The sequence below is a fragment of the Diadema antillarum genome, unplaced genomic scaffold (genome assembly GCF_040938485.1).
Source record: "Diadema antillarum isolate AM-2024a unplaced genomic scaffold, OU_Dant_1.0 scf00000029, whole genome shotgun sequence".
Lineage (NCBI taxonomy): Eukaryota > Metazoa > Echinodermata > Echinoidea > Diadematoida > Diadematidae > Diadema > Diadema antillarum.
The window spans coordinates 8,771,597-8,792,677 of NW_027270918.1; the positions used below are offsets into that span (position 1 = coordinate 8,771,597).

The 21,081-nt window shown below is 38.3% G+C and overlaps 1 protein-coding gene and 1 pseudogene across 1 annotated transcript in view; both read left to right on the plus strand.

Moving 5' to 3' along the window:
* Window positions 1–8,043, plus strand: part of LOC139739321 (bifunctional 3'-phosphoadenosine 5'-phosphosulfate synthase-like) — a 43,764-nt gene extending 35,721 nt beyond the window's left edge. The window contains exons 12-13 of the mRNA XM_071649939.1: window positions 1,753–1,878; window positions 4,623–8,043. Coding sequence (XP_071506040.1) covers window positions 1,753–1,878; window positions 4,623–4,865 — 369 coding nt within the window. The 3' untranslated portion in view covers window positions 4,866–8,043. The remainder of the gene's footprint in view (window positions 1–1,752; window positions 1,879–4,622) is intronic.
* A 1,746-nt stretch (window positions 8,044–9,789) lies between these two features.
* Window positions 9,790–11,166, plus strand: LOC139737553 (glutathione peroxidase 2 pseudogene; annotated as a pseudogene).
* Window positions 11,167–21,081: the final 9,915 nt, after the last annotated feature.

Below are 21,081 nucleotides of genomic sequence, written 5' to 3' on the forward strand. Positions count from 1 at the left end.
GGCAGCACCACCCTCTTCACTTCTCCCCCTCTTCCCTCCCCCCTCACTCTCTCCTCAATATAATTCAATTACCATACATTTAGATATAAGAAATCACTCTTGTCACATATTGTAGTGCAGTGGTTTTTCCATTGCAAGTATTTGATATCTCCTTTTAGTTAATCCTGATTGTGTATTACTAAAAGTTGTGTATATAAAGGTTATCCAAGCAAATTAGGTGTTACTGATTATAAGATGGCCTGTTCACCCAGATCTCTAGGACTTTCTAATGCAATGTAAGCATCTACATCTCCTAACCTCATGGTATACTAATCAAGCATGGCAGGAAAACAAATCATATATCTTGAAAGGATTGTCATTGATGTTTAAATTCTTACTGTGCTCTCACCTAGATCATACATTTCATGGTTTCCTTATAGCCTTTCATCTAAGTACACCTATGTACCCTTATGCAACGTTATTTAGTCATCAGAATTAGGATCATGGTACCAAGCACCAGAGAAGAAAGCGTAATAATACTAGGTGTTACAAAAAGCATTTCCTACATTTGGTGCTTAATAGCTCAAAAACTATACATCAGATAACACTGCCGTTGATATGAGTAATAGCTGAATAGTGTACAATTTAGTTGGAGGTGATTTGAGTATGAAAACATGTATCGGTTTCATGAAATCCATGATTAATTTCAAAGTTAGGGTCCAGATTTTGGTCAAATTTTAACCCCCTCTACAAAATCTGAACTTTACGCAGGAACCAATTAACTTTTGTGCAAAGGTAAAGTTTTGTACAGAGGGTTGAAAATAGAGCAAAATCTGAAACCTAACTGAAAAATCAATGTTTAATATAATGAAAGTGAATCATGCTTTCATTTTAAAATTGCCTCCAACAAAATTGTACACTATTCAGCCATGGCTCATATCAATTTCAGTGTTACATTGTATCTGATGTATAGTTTTTGAACTATTAAGGATCAAAAGTGGGGAATAGTTTTTGTAACACCTAGTATATTCAAGCTATTCCCGAGGGAAGAAAATGTGGGCCTTGATCCAGATTAATGATGTTTAAAATAAAGTGGCAGGTACCAGACTGTGAAGGTGGGCAGACATGCTTGATTGTTTCCTCTCAGCCCGGCGGGATAATGTGTAGTGTTGTTAATCTTTCGGGAAATCTTGACACTCTTGGTAGGACACAAAGTAGTAATGCTAAATTTTGATTAAAAGGAATATACACAAATAACCTACACATTGGTATATAGACACCAGCTACAGCATGACAAAACATAGACACATACATGCGTATAGTGGACTGTGATTTACATATGCATTCACCATAAGCATAATTCGTCGCTGGGGCGATAAGACCTCGTATCTACAAAATTTCAAATGTTCAGGAGAGCCAAAAAACATGGCGGCCAAAGCACTGTGGCGAATAGGATAGCCTTTCCTTTGACATGCCGTGGTGGCTTCATTTTTGGAGTAAGACAGTTGGGATTTGGACAGGACATCACTTAACCCATTATTTGACCATTAATCCAAAAAACTCATTTTCACCAAAATTGCAGATACAAGGTCTTATCACCCCAGCGACTTTGCAGAAAATACAAGATTAGGTGATTTTAAAAGCAATGTTCACATGTACTCGTTTTTATGCCAGCTCCATGTAATGCCAAATGCAAAAAATTTTAACACCTTGAAATATTCCATGCCCCTACATTATCTTACCATAGGAGCTTCGTTTTCTTCATTTGTACAGGTTCAATGGCACGCCAAGGCTCGTATGTCCACCGGGGCCAACTTCTACATCGTGGGCCGCGACCCAGCCGGAATGCCCCACCCAGACAAATCTGGTGACCTCTACGATCATTCCCATGGCCGACGTGTGAGTATTTGGCACAGTTCCGGTTTGGTACATCATGAAGGAAAACACTAACATGTGATAGTAACAAAAGAAATCATTATTATGGTGATGGTAATGACATTATGGGAACTCATCATTGAGTTTGGTTACATTGTCTGTCTTGGGCTTCTGGAGGGTACAAAGGATGAGCTAATCCAGCGGTTGAATTTAAGCTAGCATGTGTATAACCAGCTGTCTCTTTTAAACCAATACTCTCTTCTGTGTGTTCTTATCTGCTTTTGAGTAACTCTTTCATTTTTCCTGTTTAATGTTGGGGTTTGTTTTGTTTCAAGCACTGTATTCTGTAAAATATGCTTCACTCTGATAATCCTGAAATTCAAATATTCCAGCAATTCTTTGACTTCACAAAAGTGAATTCCGTACATCATCAATAAATAGATTTTCTCTCATGGGATTCACACATCACAAACACACTGTGGTCACAAAAGCAGTCTGAAAATGGCATATGCTGTCCAAGTTTTTGGCATTTGCAGTCATTATTGCTCTTATGGGCCACAAACAAGACTGGAAGCTTGTAAATTTTGTTGCAGCTTTTCGTTTGAGGCATGAAAGAGTAGCGTTTCGTGCTGTAGATATCTCCAGAAGGCGACAAATTTGATTGCTGGACAGTGATATATATTTGTCCCATGTTCATGTTTGGACACAATAGTGGTGTGGTAGAACAGTATTTGGTGATGGAGCTTGCCATTGTTCATTAACATGTCATGCACACGCACACACTCTTCGTTCATGTCCTGTTTCTCTGTCTCTAGACTGACCCCCCAACCCTGATCCGCCCTCCCCTCTCTCTCCTAACTCATTTGGCTAATCTCCACCCAGTCGCACGAATCATCTCCCCCGCCTAGCCCCCGCTGGCTAGGTTGTGCGTGTGAGGGGCGGCACACGTGTGTAGCGGATCTAATCGACTATGTCATACGCCGTGCCACCTTGCAGCGACGGAAGGGCCATGTCAGAGAATCAGACGTGAGCCTTGCTTTTAATTGATGGCAAAAAATGACCTGGACCCTGCATCACACACACTCAAAATCAAAGTTAACCTATCAGAATTGACTAATCCTCTCACCTTCTAATGATCAGTGATATATCAATAAATGATGCAATGATACAAATCTAATCACATGATGTTTTCCATGATTTTTCCTGTCTGAAGTGAAGATTTTGTGCGATTCAAGGTAATATGATGAGGAAGACACAAAAGTAACTGATTCTGGAGCAGATATCGATTTGTTCTAAGAAATGACAGAAACCAGAATGCTGTGATAATCACATAATCATAATTTTCTGGGATTAATCTATTTTTTTTTTTTTGCCGATAATTTTTCACTTTGGTCTCCATTTTCCTAAAGGAAACAAGTATAGACAGAATAGTCAAGTAGCCGCCAATAAAAGAGTGTGTAGAAAGGTTCACATGATGACTCTTGTAAATGATATTTGTCAGTTAGACAACGTACAGGGATTAATGTCAGATGTGTTCTCTATGGAAATCACAAATGATGAGTATTTACTAATATAAAGTCTTTCAAACCTATTTGAGTTTTGAGTATAAGGATAGTAACACCCACAGGGGCTAATATCCAGCTGACGCACAGCGAGTCTGTTACTTAGTTCAAATGTAGGCCGTCCAGGTTATTTCTGAAAAAAAAAAAAAGGAAGATCATCGCTGCAGTAATATTCATGCAGTAGGCAGCGCATTTCATAATGTGTGTCTGGACATGAACTAATGCTTTGATTGGTGTGGCATAACTTAACTGTGATCTCTGAAAGTCAGCAAATCCTCCCCCAATTTCTGCCTTTATTTTTTCACTCTCCATCTCACTCTTCACCTCTGACACAGTCTTGTCTCCTCATCACCTATGTCATATCCAAAAAGCATGTATTTCATGAGCATGTTTGTGTACATTTGGATTGAGAGACACTGTCACAAGAAGCTGAATTTATGATCAGAAACCACTACCACATTTTTAGCATGCAAACTATTTTCACCCCCTCGAAAGAAGTCAAGTTAGCAATGTAGTATCTTGAATATAATGTCCAATACATTCATCATACGAATGGCAGTATTTTATGATGTAAATTTTGCAAGTATCTAAAAACTTGAGTTATGAATTTTCTTCAGTTTGTCTCCCTCTGCAAATGAAATGTAGAGGGAGACAAATTAAAGAAAGTTCACTCCTCAACCTTCACCCCTCTGCTTAATATTCTCTTGCGTGTATTTAAAAACTTGCAATTTTTTGGGAAATTTAAGCTACCACAAAGTATATTGTAGTAAAAGTGGATATTTTTGCGCGACTAATTTTTCGTGCTTGGCCCTGTGAGAAGAGTTTCGCGTTTTTTTTAATTCCGCGGAATCAAGACACCAAGTACAGGAACATACGGCAAGCAGAAATATTTGCGTGCTTTTATTTTTGCGCTAGTTTCTGGTTGCGCGAAATGCGCGAAAATTTCAACATTGCGAAAATTTCCACTTTTACAGTATACGGTATCTCATCGAACAATGTTCATATGAAATGTGACCGGTGATACATGCTATTTCCATATATATTTGTATTTATATCCTCTATATTTCACTTTGTCACTTTCTTTCCAGTCATTCTAGAAAGCTAACCATATATTTATTCATTCACCATTTTTCTTGAGTAGACAATAATTATTTCCAATGGTATTTCAAGCATCCATCTACACTTCTCTCGTTGCCATGACTACAGGTCCTCACCATGGCACCCGGTCTCACCCAGCTTGAGATCATCCCATTCCGCGTCGCCGCCTACAACACCAAGAAGAAAGCCATGGACTTCTTCGAACCCGAGAAGAAGGAGGACTTTGACTTCATATCGGGCACCCGCATGCGCAAGCTGGCACGTGAGGGAGACACCCCACCAGACGGCTTTATGGCACCGAAGGCCTGGCAAATCCTCAGCACATACTACCAGTCTCTACAGAAGAAGTAGGGACGACGTTTTTGCAGGGAGCATGCCGAACCATCATTGGTGTATCCGAATAATGATTCCTCCAAATTTGTATCCAAAGTGATTTTTTGATAGGCCTTTATTTTGAAGAGATTTCTATAAAAAAAGCTGATGAACTGCATGTCAAATGGCACAATTAGTTACCTTGGTTAGAATTGGAAACTGATAAAGCATTTTCTTTTCTCTTTTTTAATGGGATGGGGTGGGGAGAAGAGAGAGGGGGTTCAATTTTCTAATCCTTTATATTCAAGACAGAGAAAGACATGAAAACACTGCCCAGTTGGTGGTATAAAGAGTTTAATAGTTGTGATATCTAATGCATGTTTTTGTATTAGTTCCCTTCCCTTCCTGACGATTAAACAATATATATGTATATTTTTTTGATAGGCCCTACAAATAGTTGAGCATGTCACCAAAGAAAAGCAAACTTTGTTTGTTTTTTTTTCCAGCCCACATTCAGTGTACGTTACAGTTGTGTTTGTTGCAAAAAAAAAAGAAACAAAATTTCTCACAAAGTGAATGCCTAGTCTTATTTACAGTTAAGTATTTTCCTATGTTATATCATCCCCTCAACCCAGCAGTGTTTTCTGTTACAGTTTGTATTCACACGCTTCCCCTCGCCTCGTAGCATATTCCTCCAGAGCGTATATTATATTCTGTGTTTTGTGTGCTGTGTTACATCCGCCAGCATTGCCATGCATTACCAAAGAACTTGCTGTTGATGTTGGTAGACACTTTATACCTCATGTTATCAGTGAACCTCCTTGTATCATGCAATGTGTTAGATATCAGGATAAGTCTTGTTCCTCCAACATAGTTGTGAAAGAGAATGGTGCTACTTTGTTGTGACTTAATGGCAACACTACTGAAAATGGTGACATTTGAACACAGTACGCCAGCCTTGTCATTCCACGGTGAGTTTGCCGAATGATGAGATGTGGAGGTATATTTGACTGGTCACTGATAAGTGACAATTAAAACAAGGCATTTTCCCTTATCAATAGTATGTTTGCTGCTGTTTATATTGCCCAATAGAATAGCAATATGACTAACAGATTTCAAGTATCAAGTTGACGTAAAATCACACCTGAGGCAGACATATCTCATTTTAAAGAATCCCTAAAATGATAATAAACCTTTCATCGTTAGGCTCCTACAGTTTTTCTGATATGATTGAATTTTTGCAGAGCTTTACAAATGTGGGCTTTCAAGGCAAATCTCCCTTTTAAGTAAAATTGTGTTGAAGAGCCTGTTGGACAAATCTGAGGAGTTTTAACCAATGGGAAACCACTTTAATATTGGTGCCATAGTGCCTGGTTGAAAGTGAAAGGAACAGGGCACGTAGGTTTGTTCAAAAACTCTCTTTCTTACCCCCTCCCCCCCCCCCCCCTCCTCTCTTCCTGCCCTTTGTCATTTTCCTGTATGACCTCTGTCACAAATCTCTATCGTCACATTGCCATGGGATACATTTTGCAGTGGAAAAGCAATTTGCAGTCTTCAATGAGATGACAAGTCCATCTGTCTTACAGCTGCTTAGACCGAGATATTGACTCTGCTGTTAGGCGGTTGGAGCAAGATGATATATGGAGAGATAAGAATATAAAAATATGTCTATTATATATTGAAAGAAATGGTATCAAAATTTGAATTGAAGGCTTTTAATTTGTGTGCTAGATTTTTGCATTGACTCTACCATGTATTAATGCTAGAGATGTCATCTCACATCTACAATGCGGGTGATGCAAACTATGAAACTCTCAGATATGAGACGTGTCGACTTTGATACCAATTTTCTCGTTAATGCTCTCATCACATTGATGAAGATGCTGATCCTGAATATTAAAAGAGCTATATCTGAATGAATAATATATTGTTATTTCAAGGGGCATATTCCCTATAGAGTTTATAAAAAGAGTATAAGATATATGTTTCGGCAAGGCTGCAAACTGCTTTTTCAGCGGTGAGTTTCTGACTGCTGAGCGGATAGAAAGGTAGCCACCAAAATGCATGAAATGTGCTCCTGTCTCCTTCCTTCTGTTCTTGCAAATGTTCAGTAACACATTCAGGGGCTTAGCTTGATGTTTATGTCAGACAGGCTGGTGCATAGTCACCTGTTTCATCGTTGTATTTGGTGGACTCCTTCATACGACCAAGGGCAAACAGAAATAGCTACATTCCATTTTTATACTGACCAGTGGGAAAAATACTCTGGATGCTGTGAACATTGTGTTCTGCTCCCCCGTGGAAGAACTAGACGTTGTCCTTCATAATGGGCCGTAAAAGTAAGCTCTTGTGCAGTGTTGAATCATGTGGCTATGTGCTAGACTGATCAATAATCATTGTCATTCAGCTTGTGTGTGTCTTTTTAATCGTAAAAACAAAGCACTAAAAAAAAAGTTTAAGAAGAAGTGAACATGATGTGACAGGTTTTCCGTCTTCCATCTTTACATGATGAAGATACTTCTTTGTCGGCTCACAGTTGTTTGTGTTAAGATTGCAAATCAGACTTATTTTCTTCAACAGTTCTGTATCAGTTTTGCTGTGATCGACAACCTTGAACAGAATTTTGATAGGAGATAAAGGTATAAAATGAATTTGATAAGTTGCACGCTTCATCAGAAAATGTGCTGGTTTAACACTGATCTCACCTTATAGATGAACAACAATAATCAAGTGGTTTTCACAGACAATTTTTTTGTTTTGTTTTGATGCAATAGGGATCTTGGTGATCAAATCGGAAGCTTTCAAACCGGGAGGGGATACATTCAGTATCCTGTAGAGTGCATCTTGAAGGGAGTGAATGAACTTGAATGAATGTTGTTTTCTGGCTTGGTTCAGTCCGTTCCCACCTTTATGTTGCTGCCAGAGACCAAATGCCTTATCATGCTGCCAGTGTGAACGCACTAACCGACAAGATGTGTGTTCTCCTATTTCAATGAAATTGTAATAATGCATTACAACACCTGTTGTGTGTTGAATTGAAATGTGATGCCAATCATGTATCATCAGTTCAGAAGTTTTTTGTGTCTGACACAGAATAGATGGTTTCAGAGAATGAATGTTGAATAAATCCTTGAATACTCTATCATTGCACAATAAGCACGGTATCCTGACTTTGATTCATGTGTCATTAGTACTATTCTAGACCAGCTGTCTGGCTGAAAGCAGTTGAAAGGTCAAGTGTGATACTAGTTAGGTCCATTTCTCAGCCTCAAAAGATGTGTTATAATCACTGCCGCATTTTCTAGCAAAATGCAATTATATGTAGTAGTTCTATCTAAGCAAAGAACTGTAAATAATTATTGCATCTCAATATCAATCCATGTCTCAGAGAATGAACACATATGCATATCACTCACTTCTTAATTGTGGGAAATTTTTGTAATGATGGTGCGTACTACATTTATCTAAAGCTTTAGGCTTTCAAATTGATACCATCACAGAAACCTATGAGATGCTATAAATGCTCTTCTTCAGGTCATTTTAATGAGAGAGTTTGCTGTAATTTGAGACAGAAAGAAGGGAGAGAAGGTAAAGTGGTAACAGAGAGAGAAAGGGAGAGATAGACAGAAAGATAGAAATGAAAGACAGAAGCACAAACAAAGAAGGAGGAAGGGAGAGAGTGTGTATCAGTTTCATGTACCTTGCGAATTTTGTGGGATGGCATTAGGCTCTTTGGAAGGAACTGTCACAAAAATTTTTGCAACTTTGTTGATGTACTACAGCATAGTTTCAGCAGAGACCCATATTGAATATACATACTGTGGCTACGTTAGTGCGTTGGCCAGTATAACAAAACATTTGAAAGAACAGAAAATGGCAACTCTAAATGAGTGTTTGGATACAAACAGTAATTAATTAAATTAATGTTTGGATACAAAGGTGAGAGATCCCCCAACGTTCCCCTCACATTCAGCAAATCTTTCAGAGAAGATATGAAATATGCTGAGCAAGCCATTAGTCACAAATTAGATACAAATTTGAAAAAACAAACGAACAAACAAACAAACAAACAAACACAGATGATGATACAAACGAAAAATATCATCTCTTTTCACCTCCCTGTGCAACATCCCACCTTTCCCTCTCCCCAGCCATGCATGCATCAGACGCAATTTGAATATCCTACAATTCCACTGAATTAACAGCTCCACTGAGCATACATGTTACATCAGTCGACTCATCCTACAACATGCATTCTTCTGAAGAATCCAAAGAGTCGTGTTCAAATTATCAAATTACCTTCTCACGAATTCCTATCTTGTCAGTGCATGCAACCTTACTGATTTTTAATTCTTTTATTTTACGTGACTGTGTGTGTGTATGTGTGTGTGTGTGTGTGTGTGTGTGTGTGTGCTGCTATGTTTGCTTTATCATTGATTTTACTTCCAGGATTGCAGAAAGCCTTATATGTAATTTTGTTTGTCGAGTCTTGATTTTATCATGCCAAAATTGACACCAACAACTGGCGGCATAAAGTACAGGACGCCGCCTTTCCACAGCTGGAGAATGAATCTCATACATTCAATCAGCTGTGTGCTCAAATATTTTGGTAGCGATATTAGCAGTACTTTTATGCATCCTGGATACTGAATATGTGGTGGACGATATTTTGTCCATATGGCGTCTAGATCGTTCTCAGATGTTGTGTCAATATCCTAATGATGTGCATGCATAATGCCGCGCCTCATTTATCATGCACGACAAGCACCATTGGGCGTCTCCTGTTTATGTTGTGAGGAGCTTCGTGAAGCCGTCAGCCGTGGCAGAGTGGACAGGAAAACTGGTAGGACTGAAACCTGATAGTCTGCCCAGGAAGCTGTTTCAACCAGCACATTTAGCCGACGACTCGTCGAAATTGTGACGAAGTGTTTGCATGTTTAGATCCCTTTTGACGGCATTAGCCATGTCTTCCTGCTTCTACCAGCTCGTCATCGTCGGCTACGCCTTTCTTGCCTTGTCCCTCCTGCCCAAGGCGTCATCATCCACCTTGTCATCACTTTGCTACAGGGATGTAGAACCAATCACCGGAATCGAGATCGTTGACCCATTATCAGTGGCCACACACCACTCCTTCATCGGTAAGGCCATACTCATCGTGAACACAGCCTCATTCTGCGACTTTACCTCGCAGTATCTCGACTTCAACGTTCTCCACGATGAGTACGGTGACGACCTCCTGATCCTGGCCTTTCCGTGCAACCAGTTTGGGCTGCAGGAGCCCGGTGTAGGGTGGAGATCTTACACTCGCTGCAGTATGTTCGACCTGGCGGTGGCTACATACCTAGGTTCCCTGTCACCGCAAAGGTGGCCGTGAACGGGCCCGACGCGCACCCGCTCTTTGACAAACTGAAGGCGAGTCTTCCATTTCAGGGATAAATACCTACTCTTCTTTGTCTTTAGTCTTGGCTCTTTGGTTTCCCCCACGAGTTAATATTGTAAAGGACAAGAAATATATGTTTCAGTATAGCCTGCTACTCCAAATATTCCCCATCATTTATGTGCGTGTATGTCGGCATGTTTCATGAGCCATTCAACAATTTGGTTTTGTCACTTTGTTTACAAGTACAATTACGACGAGATATTAATGTTAAAGAACTAATGATATCAGATATTCTTGTATCCATGATAGAAAACCTTTCATTGGGACTTGAATGAAATATTAACGACGATAGTTTTTATGACGATGAAAATAACGAAACAATATTGTTTGCTCATTCTAGCCTGTTCAGTATAATCACTACACTCACAAAATAACATTGCCAGGTACCAGTTGGTATGGTCCGACATCGGGATCATGAGGGATACATTGGATAAAAATGCAATCATTGTTCAATGACAATGATTATCGGTTCAATTCTAGAATGATTATAAACTGAATCATAGATTTAGATAGAGGCACAGCATATGGAAACGTTAGGGACAGTACATTGTGAAGCCAAGGTACACGTGAAGAACATCACAAGGTTCTTTTGGACTCAGCATAAAGAATTTCTTTTGTGTCTCTTTCAAACAGAAATCCTGCCCTCCAGTCAAGATGGAGATCGGCGACCCAAAGGGTCGATATTGGTCCCCCTTCCAAGTTGGCGACATCACCTGGAATTTTAACAAGTTCCTGTTGAACAAGCAGGGCGTTCCCTTCAAGAGATATGATTCAACGGTCACGCCCATGGAGCTCCGTAGTGATATCAACGCTGTTCTTGCTGAAGTAGACTTCTTGAGTAACAGTGAACGCCCTCAAATGCCGGCTTACATCACTGACAATGCGCCAAATCCAAATTAGGCTGGTTTGAGTAGTGATGGTATAGTAGCCAAGGTGGAGATTGATGCCCCGGTTTTTGTTTTGCTTTGTTGTGTTTGTTATTGTTGTTGCTTTTTATGATAAAGGAACTAGACAGGATGCAGTGATACAATGCTTTCCTGTCTTGGAAACCTCACAGTTCCCCCAACGATTTTAAGGTGCATATAGTCTATTATTTGAATAGAGGTATAGCCAGATTACAGTAAATACCTGTCTAAAGTTGAAGTGAAATCCATCCCATATTCAAATAGAGTGACTTCAAATGAACAATAGAAGAAGCGTCATCAAACTAAGATATTGAATATTATAAGGAACTCGATACTTTCAAGCTACACATATTTTCAAGAAGCAGCGATCGATTTTACTGTGTTACGCAGTGGCGGATCCAGAGGGGGCGCAACCGGCGCACGCCCCCCCCCCTTTATTTTTCGTAAAAAAACAAAAGAAATAAAAAGAAAACCAATGAAATGAAACCCGGAAGTGGCACGAGAAATATTAGTCACGCCCCCCTTTACAGAATTCCTGGATCCGCCCCTGTTACGTATATATGCAAATTTAATGGGGTGATAGAGGCATCGCCGCAGAAGTCTTCAATCGAATCGTGCAAAGTCTTCATTTGATGTGATAATATCTAACATGAATTCACAAAGAAAAACTCGTATCTGTCTATTCATATTATTGTTTGTTCGGGTTTTTTTTTTGTGATATCAGAGCAATGATGTTGCCATTTTATTGAGAAAAACAGTTTTATGATCTTTTTAACAGACTAATGGGAGAGGTGTAAGGTGATGAAATTATCAACCCATAAGTTTCAAAATGTGAGTGCGACCAGCGTCAGTAGCTTGAGAAAGTACATGATGTAATGTATGAAACGTCAAAACTTTCAGTAAGTTTTTTAATCATTACTTCATGTTCGAGTTGAGTAGTCTCCTACAACTCTGCTTGTGTTATTTTACTCTATCGTATGTATAAAATAGTCAACTGGATCTTGGAGTGGAATTGCACAGGTGACATTATACAGTGTTATACGTGATGAACAAAGTTATAGCTTGAACGAAATAGGAGATGATCAAATTGGGTCATGCTTGGAATAACAATGAAATCTCATGATTAAATCAAAAGCACATCTAGGATCTAACGAGACAAGAAGTGAATGCTGCAAATGTAGGGGCATGCAGCCTTCCGAAGTTAAATTGGTAAGCCTATACAATTATTTTTTTGCCATCGCGGTTACCATGAAGGTACATTACTCGCGTGAATTATCACTGACTATCCTACCTTCGTTACCTTGTCGTGGAATATATACCTGTAGGCCTATATATTTTTCCCTGCATATTTACCAAAGTCGTGTGATGGTATTGTTCACTTGATATTTTCATTCATGTGTTAATTGGCCAGAATATGAGGTTCTTCGCATGTCTGTTTTTGTTTTTGTGTCTTGTTCATTACATATACAACGTGTATTGTATATGTATTTATAATTTTTTGAACATCCGGGTAATATCAACGTTCCCAGATCACGTGTGCAGGACTCGTTCTATTCTCTATGAATATCTATGCATGGTGATATTTATCCAGTTTATGCAAAGTTAGACCATTAGCGTTACCCCAAAATGTTTGTGTTTATTTCCGTATGTACAACAACAACAACAACAAATGTAGATGGGTAGATAAACTTTGGATACGAATGGTATCTGTTTATTTTGTTTTTAATCTGCTGCATTTATTATCATTCGTTTGTATGTATATAATAATATACAAAAACTACACTTTTGTTTGTTTTATTTTGTTTTGTTTTGTGTTGTTGTTGTTGTTGTTGTTGTTTTGCTAAGGGAATATATCATGATGGTATAAGTACTGTCGTAATATATTGATTATTTTCTCTAGTTGTTTGCACATTGTTGGAATGTATTTGGTGGACCAGAATTTCATTATATAATTATGTGGATATCCCACGGCCGTGACTTCTTACTAAAAGTGATTAGATCATCCGCCATTGAAATATTGTATTACAATACGCTAAAAAAAAATGATCTTCATTGCTGAGAATAGATGCAAATTAGCAAACGTGATGAAACGATGAAAAAAATACTTTCAAACGGAGGATATCATTTTGTCCTCGCCAGAGTCCATTCTAAGTGTATAGAGACAGTAATCTCACCCATCCGCGCTGGTGAGCTAAGAGGAAATATTCTGCCTCCTTTTAGTTTCACTATCAATACCTGAAAATAATGCTTCATCATATATCCTTTTTCTGTAATTTCTTTAAAATTGAGTCAGGACACTTCCCCCAGTGCCGTAATTTAATGTAGTTGCAGCCATCATGAAACCAAAAGGCTTGGAAGCGTTATATCATTTGTTTTTGACCTCGGAAGGAGAGAGAAAAAAAAAGACGTGTTATCACATTGTACTGTAATGTACTTTACATTGCACTCATGTAGAGTGCAGGACACGATGGTAAACCAGTAGGGTGTATGCAATCTAAAACCAAAATAAACTTACATTCGTTAAGACTTTGCAAAGAATTTATTTGCGCAAAATGTCGCTTTTTCTCGTACATGGCAGGAATGATGTAAACCTGCTACACATTAAAAAAAAAGAGACGAGTACTAAATTGAGTATAGACATCCATAATGACTGCTTTGTAATGGATGTCCTAAACATGTGTGCCTCTGTAAATCTCATATGATGTGACTTGGCGAGTAAACTATCGATGTTGATAACATCTCATCAAAGTTGGCTGGCTACCCTGCAGATTAGTTGTTGGTGTGCTTTAATGGATGCTTGGAACGATAAAGAATGATTAGTTGGGGCGCGCATCCTGAGCTTCACTGATTTTTCATCCCCACTGCACAAACTGGCCCGATTTCATAGTGACAACTTGAATGCCTTAAATATGACTCCTGCTGCATAAAAAAGGAGTCTATTTGTTTGTTTTATATGTTTTTTATTTCAATTCTAGAAATATTACACAATAATATCAAAGAGCAAAAGAAATGGCAAAACATCTAACATAATTCTATCTCAAGGTTCTTCTCGTCTAATCGTGTTGTAAGAAATATTAATCATCTATGGAGACGGGAAAAAGCAATGAATAGCTCATACGCAAAATTTAACAACAGTATGATACAAATATATTTCAAATTGAGGAGTATGAACAGATTAGGCAATCAAATCTTTTTCTTAAAACGATGTTTACTCCTGGTCTTTAAGCAGCTGCATGTGAGGCGTGATAAATCCCCGCCGATTTTTTAAACTGTACACCTGATTCCCATAAACGCGGGTTAAAGATGCCTGACAAGAAATACCAACACACAATCACTGTTGTCTTGGAAGAGTATCTCAGAAACTAGGAAACGAAACATAACCATTATATTCAAGAACGTTTATATACACCTATTGTCCAGACTGTTATGACTATCTTATCAAAAGAAAAAGAAATCACGGTATATGTAATTTGCTCATCGCCAACGTAAAGTGCTTCTCATTAATTGTTGTTGCCTTTCAGACTATGCCTCTGGCGACTCCTTGTTCAGTTGTTTGGGTGTTTGTTTGTTTTTTTGAAAGAAAAGTTTTCTCGATTACTCCGTCCGAGAAACATCATGTGCTTGTATGCACTCGAAGAAGAGAGGATATAATTTCTTCTATCATTGTCAGGAAATTCATATTTTAGTCATCTTGATATGTGGAAAGCCCATGGCATAGTATTAAGCAAAAAACATCGTATCATGACAAGAGAAACAAGAATATTCGTATTGTTTTTGAAGGCCCGTATGTCAATATACGTATAAGATAAAGATGAGCCGTGTATTATTTGCATCATTTCATAATTGGCCTGTATTTTTTTTCATTGCACACAGCGCCGCTGCCTTTAAGCGTTCTGTATTTACTGTGATTCAATATCACTTTTTGATGCTTGCCAACATTCTCTACAAATTCCCCCTTCGCGTACTTTAAGTTTATGATCTGATGTACCAACGTCTACCATGGCTTATCAAAATGTCACGTGCTAACAACATAATTACATTCTCTCTCAGGCACAAGCGTGACGTTCAAGCTGTCTGATGATTCGATTTGTTCGACGTCTGGTGGCTACAGTCTGTTGTTTTTTCTTTATCGTCATCTTTTTTTTTTTCTTCAAAATGATGCACGGTCTTTGACATTGCTCTAACGGGATGCAGTGGGCGGGAGGATGTACTGAAGTAAACGTATCAATACATGTAATGATTCCAAGTGGTTTGATGCAACCTAGATGTACAAAATGTAAAGAAAACAAACGGAAAGAAAGCGCAAACAATGCAACGCAAAAGTGGGAATTTAGCGTGTTCAAGCATAATGCATTCTCTTTTTGTGAGGCGTGATGGATTTATTGGATACTCAACACTAAACTTTTGTCGATTCTACAGCGACATCTAACTTGAACGTGAAAAGCATAATCATATTCAATTAGATTTTTTCCTCCCAAACTCCTTATGTTTGTTTTTTTTTTCTTGTTTATCTATGGATTAAAACGGCTCAAAGTTACTTTTGAGAACATCCATGGATTAACAGTGAATTATCGCCAAGTCCATTGTGCTACCTAAAGGAGTAAGGAAGTGCCTTCAAATTGTCCCCTCCATACTAATTGTTCCTCTCCACAAATCGTACCTTTGTAGATGAAACCCAATACTCATAAATCCACTTCTAAACATGACCATCAGGAAAGGGTTGAAATTGATTTAAGGTTTTACCACAAGGGAAAATTGATGATGTATAGTTAAGGTATTTGACTGTGCAAATCTGTGGCCAACAGCTTGATGTTATTATGACATCATAACATCAACCAAAGGGTTATTAAGGGCTTGACTGTCCTAATCATCCTTTGAGAGGGCTTCTAAAACCTGTCACGCTGAGGCGTACCACATCACGACAACACATCATAGTTCACTTCGTGTTAGTCATTTTCCGGAATGACTTTGGAGAGAACGGCAGAAGGAGGAAGAGGGGGAAGGGGGAATATGAGAGGGGAGCGGGAAGAAGAGACGGCAAGAACGAAAAAGAAGCGGAAATTAAGAGGTGAAGGAGAACTCCGTTGGTAGTGCTTTGTGGGACCTCTTCTCCGCACGCGATGAAGCTAGTTTCCATGGTAACTGGGATGCAGGACATTGGGTTTCAGCGAAAGCGTCCAAGATGTCTCCCTCTCTGACGACGTTCAAATTAAGTGACAGTCCCGTATCCCTCTCTCCTCTTCCTCTCTAACGTATACAGGAAAGGACTAGTTGACTGACTAACTGCTTCTTTAGCTTCGAGTCGTGCTCGATTCCGAATGGTGCGCCAAGGTCGGAACCTCAACCAGGCCACTGACAAACCAAAAGTGTGATCAGGCCCAAGAAATAGATGCAAAATTGATGTAAAACTGAACTGCAACCGCACTTTAGATTTTTACCTTCATCAGTGCAAGTATCATTCTGGACATACACGGAGGATAAGCGCATGGTTGTCGGATTTTCCTTCGATTCTGTTTCCACTACGATATTGAGCAAATATATAATCCTCACTGTATTCTATTTAAAGTGAGCGTGGGAGCAGCTGTCATTGAGCGATTAACGCGCAGATGGTTCACGCACTCACCTGCACGCTTTGGTAAGATATCCCAAATCTTTTCTCCCTGTTTACGTACGTTCTCAGGCATACTGCGCCTCGTTCTCGTTTAGAGAAGTAGCCATAACGAATAAGTGCATTTTCACTGGAGAAATTACGTGGTTATTTCTATTCGGTTCCCCTTTAAGTTGACCAGGTAAGTGCTTGACGTCAGGTTTATGTTATTTCCTCATATACATGTATATTATTAAACTTCTCCTGCATATTTTATCATAATGTTTATGTCCTCTTCTTTCAGCAGGTTTCCTTTAGTATGCTTCCATGCACCACTATACATTGTTCTTAATAACAAGATGAAGAAAAATCATTTTCAATCTATCTATTGAAGTGTTGTTTCAGCCAGCTGCTGAGTAACAGATACTGCTTAGGCCATCCAGAAAATAGAACGCATCGTTCAAGAAAATGTGATGCATTTTGTAGAGTATTTAGGTCGTATGGGCGCAGATTTGTGTGTTTCACACATCTTTTGAATAGTATTGTCTGTGGTAAGTCGTTAACAATGAGGTTAACTGAAATGATATACGTTTTAGAGTCGTTTATATAGGATAATTTCCACTTAATAATTTCTATGCTCAGCAAAGGATCAGCTGAAAATAAGAGGCTAATATATTATTATGTTTTCCGGGTTATGATAGACACTGTCTGAAACTAGTGTCAGTAAGTTTGCACTATAAATAGCAGGGACAAACACAGAGGAGGTATTAATAATGACGTGTAACAGGTGGTTGCCATGACTCCTCGGTTTGAGCTCCTATAGTTAATCCAAAAAGCGAGAGAAAGAGTGACAGAGAGTGAGGGGGAGGAATAAGTTTGAAGTGCAATGTGGCACGTTCAAGTTGACTTAAGATATAGAATGACTTTGAGCAAAAGTTTCAACAAACTGTTATAGGATTTTGAAATCTTCCGTATTTACACCGAATTGTGATATTGACCGGATGGACATAATGTACGCAAACGGCCCCATTTGACTGTGCATAAAAATGTCATAAAAAGCATGTTTTGGGTAGTAATTCAAAAACTACAACCCCTTCCCCACCGTCACCATTCCTATAATAGGTAAGTACGACGTGAGAAAAATTTACGCAAGAGATATTTTGACTCTAATGTGTGACAAAGAGAAGAAACGTCTTTATGATTTCATGTTATAAAAGTGGAGTCTTACTGACGATTATAATAGGTCTAATTTGAATGTATATACAACCATGTTGCTATCTATATTCCTGTCTCGCGGAAGCATATGAAACTTTGAAATTCCATTAATTTCTTGTAGGTCGGATTGTAATGAATCCTTTACAATTAAGTCTGTTGGGCTTTTTTTTTTGTAATTCTACTATATAGATCTATTGGAACCAACTTGAACATGGTCTTGAATTACATAAAAAAGGAGACTCTTCGAAATAAACAATGAGAAAATGGTGTAGTCCCACCCAATAAATTGTAAGTTTTGGCCTGTTTTGAACTTCCCCGAACTTCCTATCTTGCCAATTGCTTTAAACATTGTTTATTGAACGCGAATATAGACATAACTAGTTCGGTTTGTGCCATCCAGAGATACATCTTGATTCCCTATAGAGAAATAAGAGATGTTATAGCCAGCATAACCAGGTCTTTTGACTTGAACCACAATAAGAACTGTGGATGTTGACTGCTTGCAAACTATTAGAGATCAATTCTTTTTCTTTCTTTCTTTTCATTTCTATTTCAAACCTCAGTCTGAAATTGTACTTTCTATACTGTCTATCGCCAAAGTGATGGTACGTTAATGAAAGGATAACAGGGTAATGCACATGACGATCTAATAAAAACAGGAACATAACTTTTAACGCTATGTGGGAGAAACGGATGAAGGGTTCTGATCATTTCTTTTTGTTTATCATTATTAGTTCGAATGTTTCAGGGCGCCAATTAGAGGGCGTTGCTTGTCATGACTGTGATAACACCAGCGAAGCTGTGCGTTGGCCCCGCCCAAAGTGACGATATGTTGCCCTACTCAGCAGTACAGTTTAACTACCTCCTGTAAAGTGTATATTCCTTCACCCCCCCCCCCCCCACCTCTGACGAAATTAAAGAGGACAAGCTCAGAGTAGAGTATGACCTGTAATCAGGGATCTATCTCCGAAATAAAGCCCAATCTCTTGTAAACAAATTCATATGAATGAACACCCACAATAAATTGCACCTTCACCTATTCACGTGAAATAGACCACAAATGATAGTGTGAATCTTCACGGGAAGGTCACCTCGTATAATCCCTCAAGGGGCCTCCAAGCATATACCCTCTTCTTCGGGAAACTGGTAAGATCCCATCTTGAGTCTGATCAGCTATCAGTTTCCGGTGTTGAGAATACTGTACGTGGCCCGAGACCCACGAACGGCGTGCAAGGACGGAAAGTAGACGGGTGGCCATATCGTGACATTATTGCTCCCTTTTCTCGATTCCCCCTTTTGTCCCTCTTGTGAGGTATTGAGTTAATCTCAAGGCCCCTCACTATCTACCCTCCACCTTTCACCCTCATGTGTGTGCATATCACGGACCCTGAGATCGAAATCCTCTCACAATAACAAACTCTGCTCCAATAATGATACTGTATCATAAAGGTGCACTGATCACCTTTTTCGATGACGAGTGTTTATCTCTTTCCTTTTTATTGCTAAATCATTATCAAAAGCCTTTTTTTACATTTATGCTAAATCATTATCAAAAGCCTTTTTTTACATTTATGCTAAATCATTATCGAAACCTTTTATTTCACATCAGTAATGTGATAGCGGGTGTGACGACGAGACGTAATCATCTCAACTAGTTTCATATTTACGTCGTAAATGATGCCACTGTAAAAATGAAGGGAAATTGTTTTGCTTTGTTTTGTTTTGTTTTGTTTTGTGTAGTTACTGAGGTTTATTTTGTGTGTATGGGGGGGGGGGCGTGAATAAGTTCGTCTGTATCATGAAAACTATTTATATGATATGATATAATATGGTATAATATGATATAATATAATATAATATATATAATATGATATAATATGATATAATATAATATAATATAATATCATATCATATCATATGATATAATATCATATAATATGATATAATATGATACAATATAATATAATATAATAATAATATGATGTAATATAATATAATGATAGAGTTTTATTACGATCTTATTCACGGCGACAAAAAATAGGAAAACAAAGCCTCTGATGTCAATGTTTTGTGAAACCAGATCAAAAGTACACTTCCATATAGTAGCTAGCTCGTTTTTGCTACATTTCAATAAAATTTTTACAGTTCAGTTTCTTTGATGTTAAAGTAGAGTGATTAAATTCAAATTGAATTTTGGTAAATTTTGTTTTAATTGAGAGGGTCACATGTAGAAGGGATTAAACAAAGGAGATGTAACAGCATAACTAACGAAAGCTAGCAAAATCGTTATTCTTGAAGTCGATTGACGATACACTGACCCCCCCCCCTCCTCTCTCTCTCTCTCTCTCTCTCCCACTCGATTATACATTAAAGGGATGGTACAGTATTGGTGGAGATGAGAATTGGGCTTTTAACTTTTTGCGAGATACCGAGACTACACTTATGATATAATACAGCGCATACCATTTGAAGAGGAATTCAAAGTTTATTTGATGAAAATCGGGTTTGGAATAACTAAAACATCCAAAACAAAGTAAAACAAAGCGATCGTAATAAAGTGTGGGTCCCACACTTTATTAGAATTGCTCTTTTTTGGATATCTCAGCCATTTCAAAACCAATTTTCGTCAAATAAACGTTGAATTACTCATAGAATTACATGTTCTTTCATATTTCATAAGAAGTTTCTCATTATGTCACAAAAAAAAATGTTAGAAACCTGAAATTAGGTCTCAACCAAAACTGTACGATCCCTTTAAAATTATGGCTTATCGTGTCTATGTATTCGTACTCTGTAATACATTATGATATCATTGTCACTTTTGCTTCGCTTTCTGTCCTTATTTCTGGATTACCAGCCTCAAAAGATAGTCATGACAATAGAACTGTCGCTTTGACTTCTGTAATGCTGGAAATGAAAAACTTGCTCATGCCATGTTGATGAATGCAATGCTGTAACTCTCTGTCTTTAGCTGACACATAACATCTGCTGCACATTCTTATGATGATTCTATTATCCAATTATTGTCCTCAAAAGATCTTCTTATCGTTAGTTTCTTTTAATGGAAACTTTGGAATATTTAATGTTGAAAAAAAAAACCCATGTTAG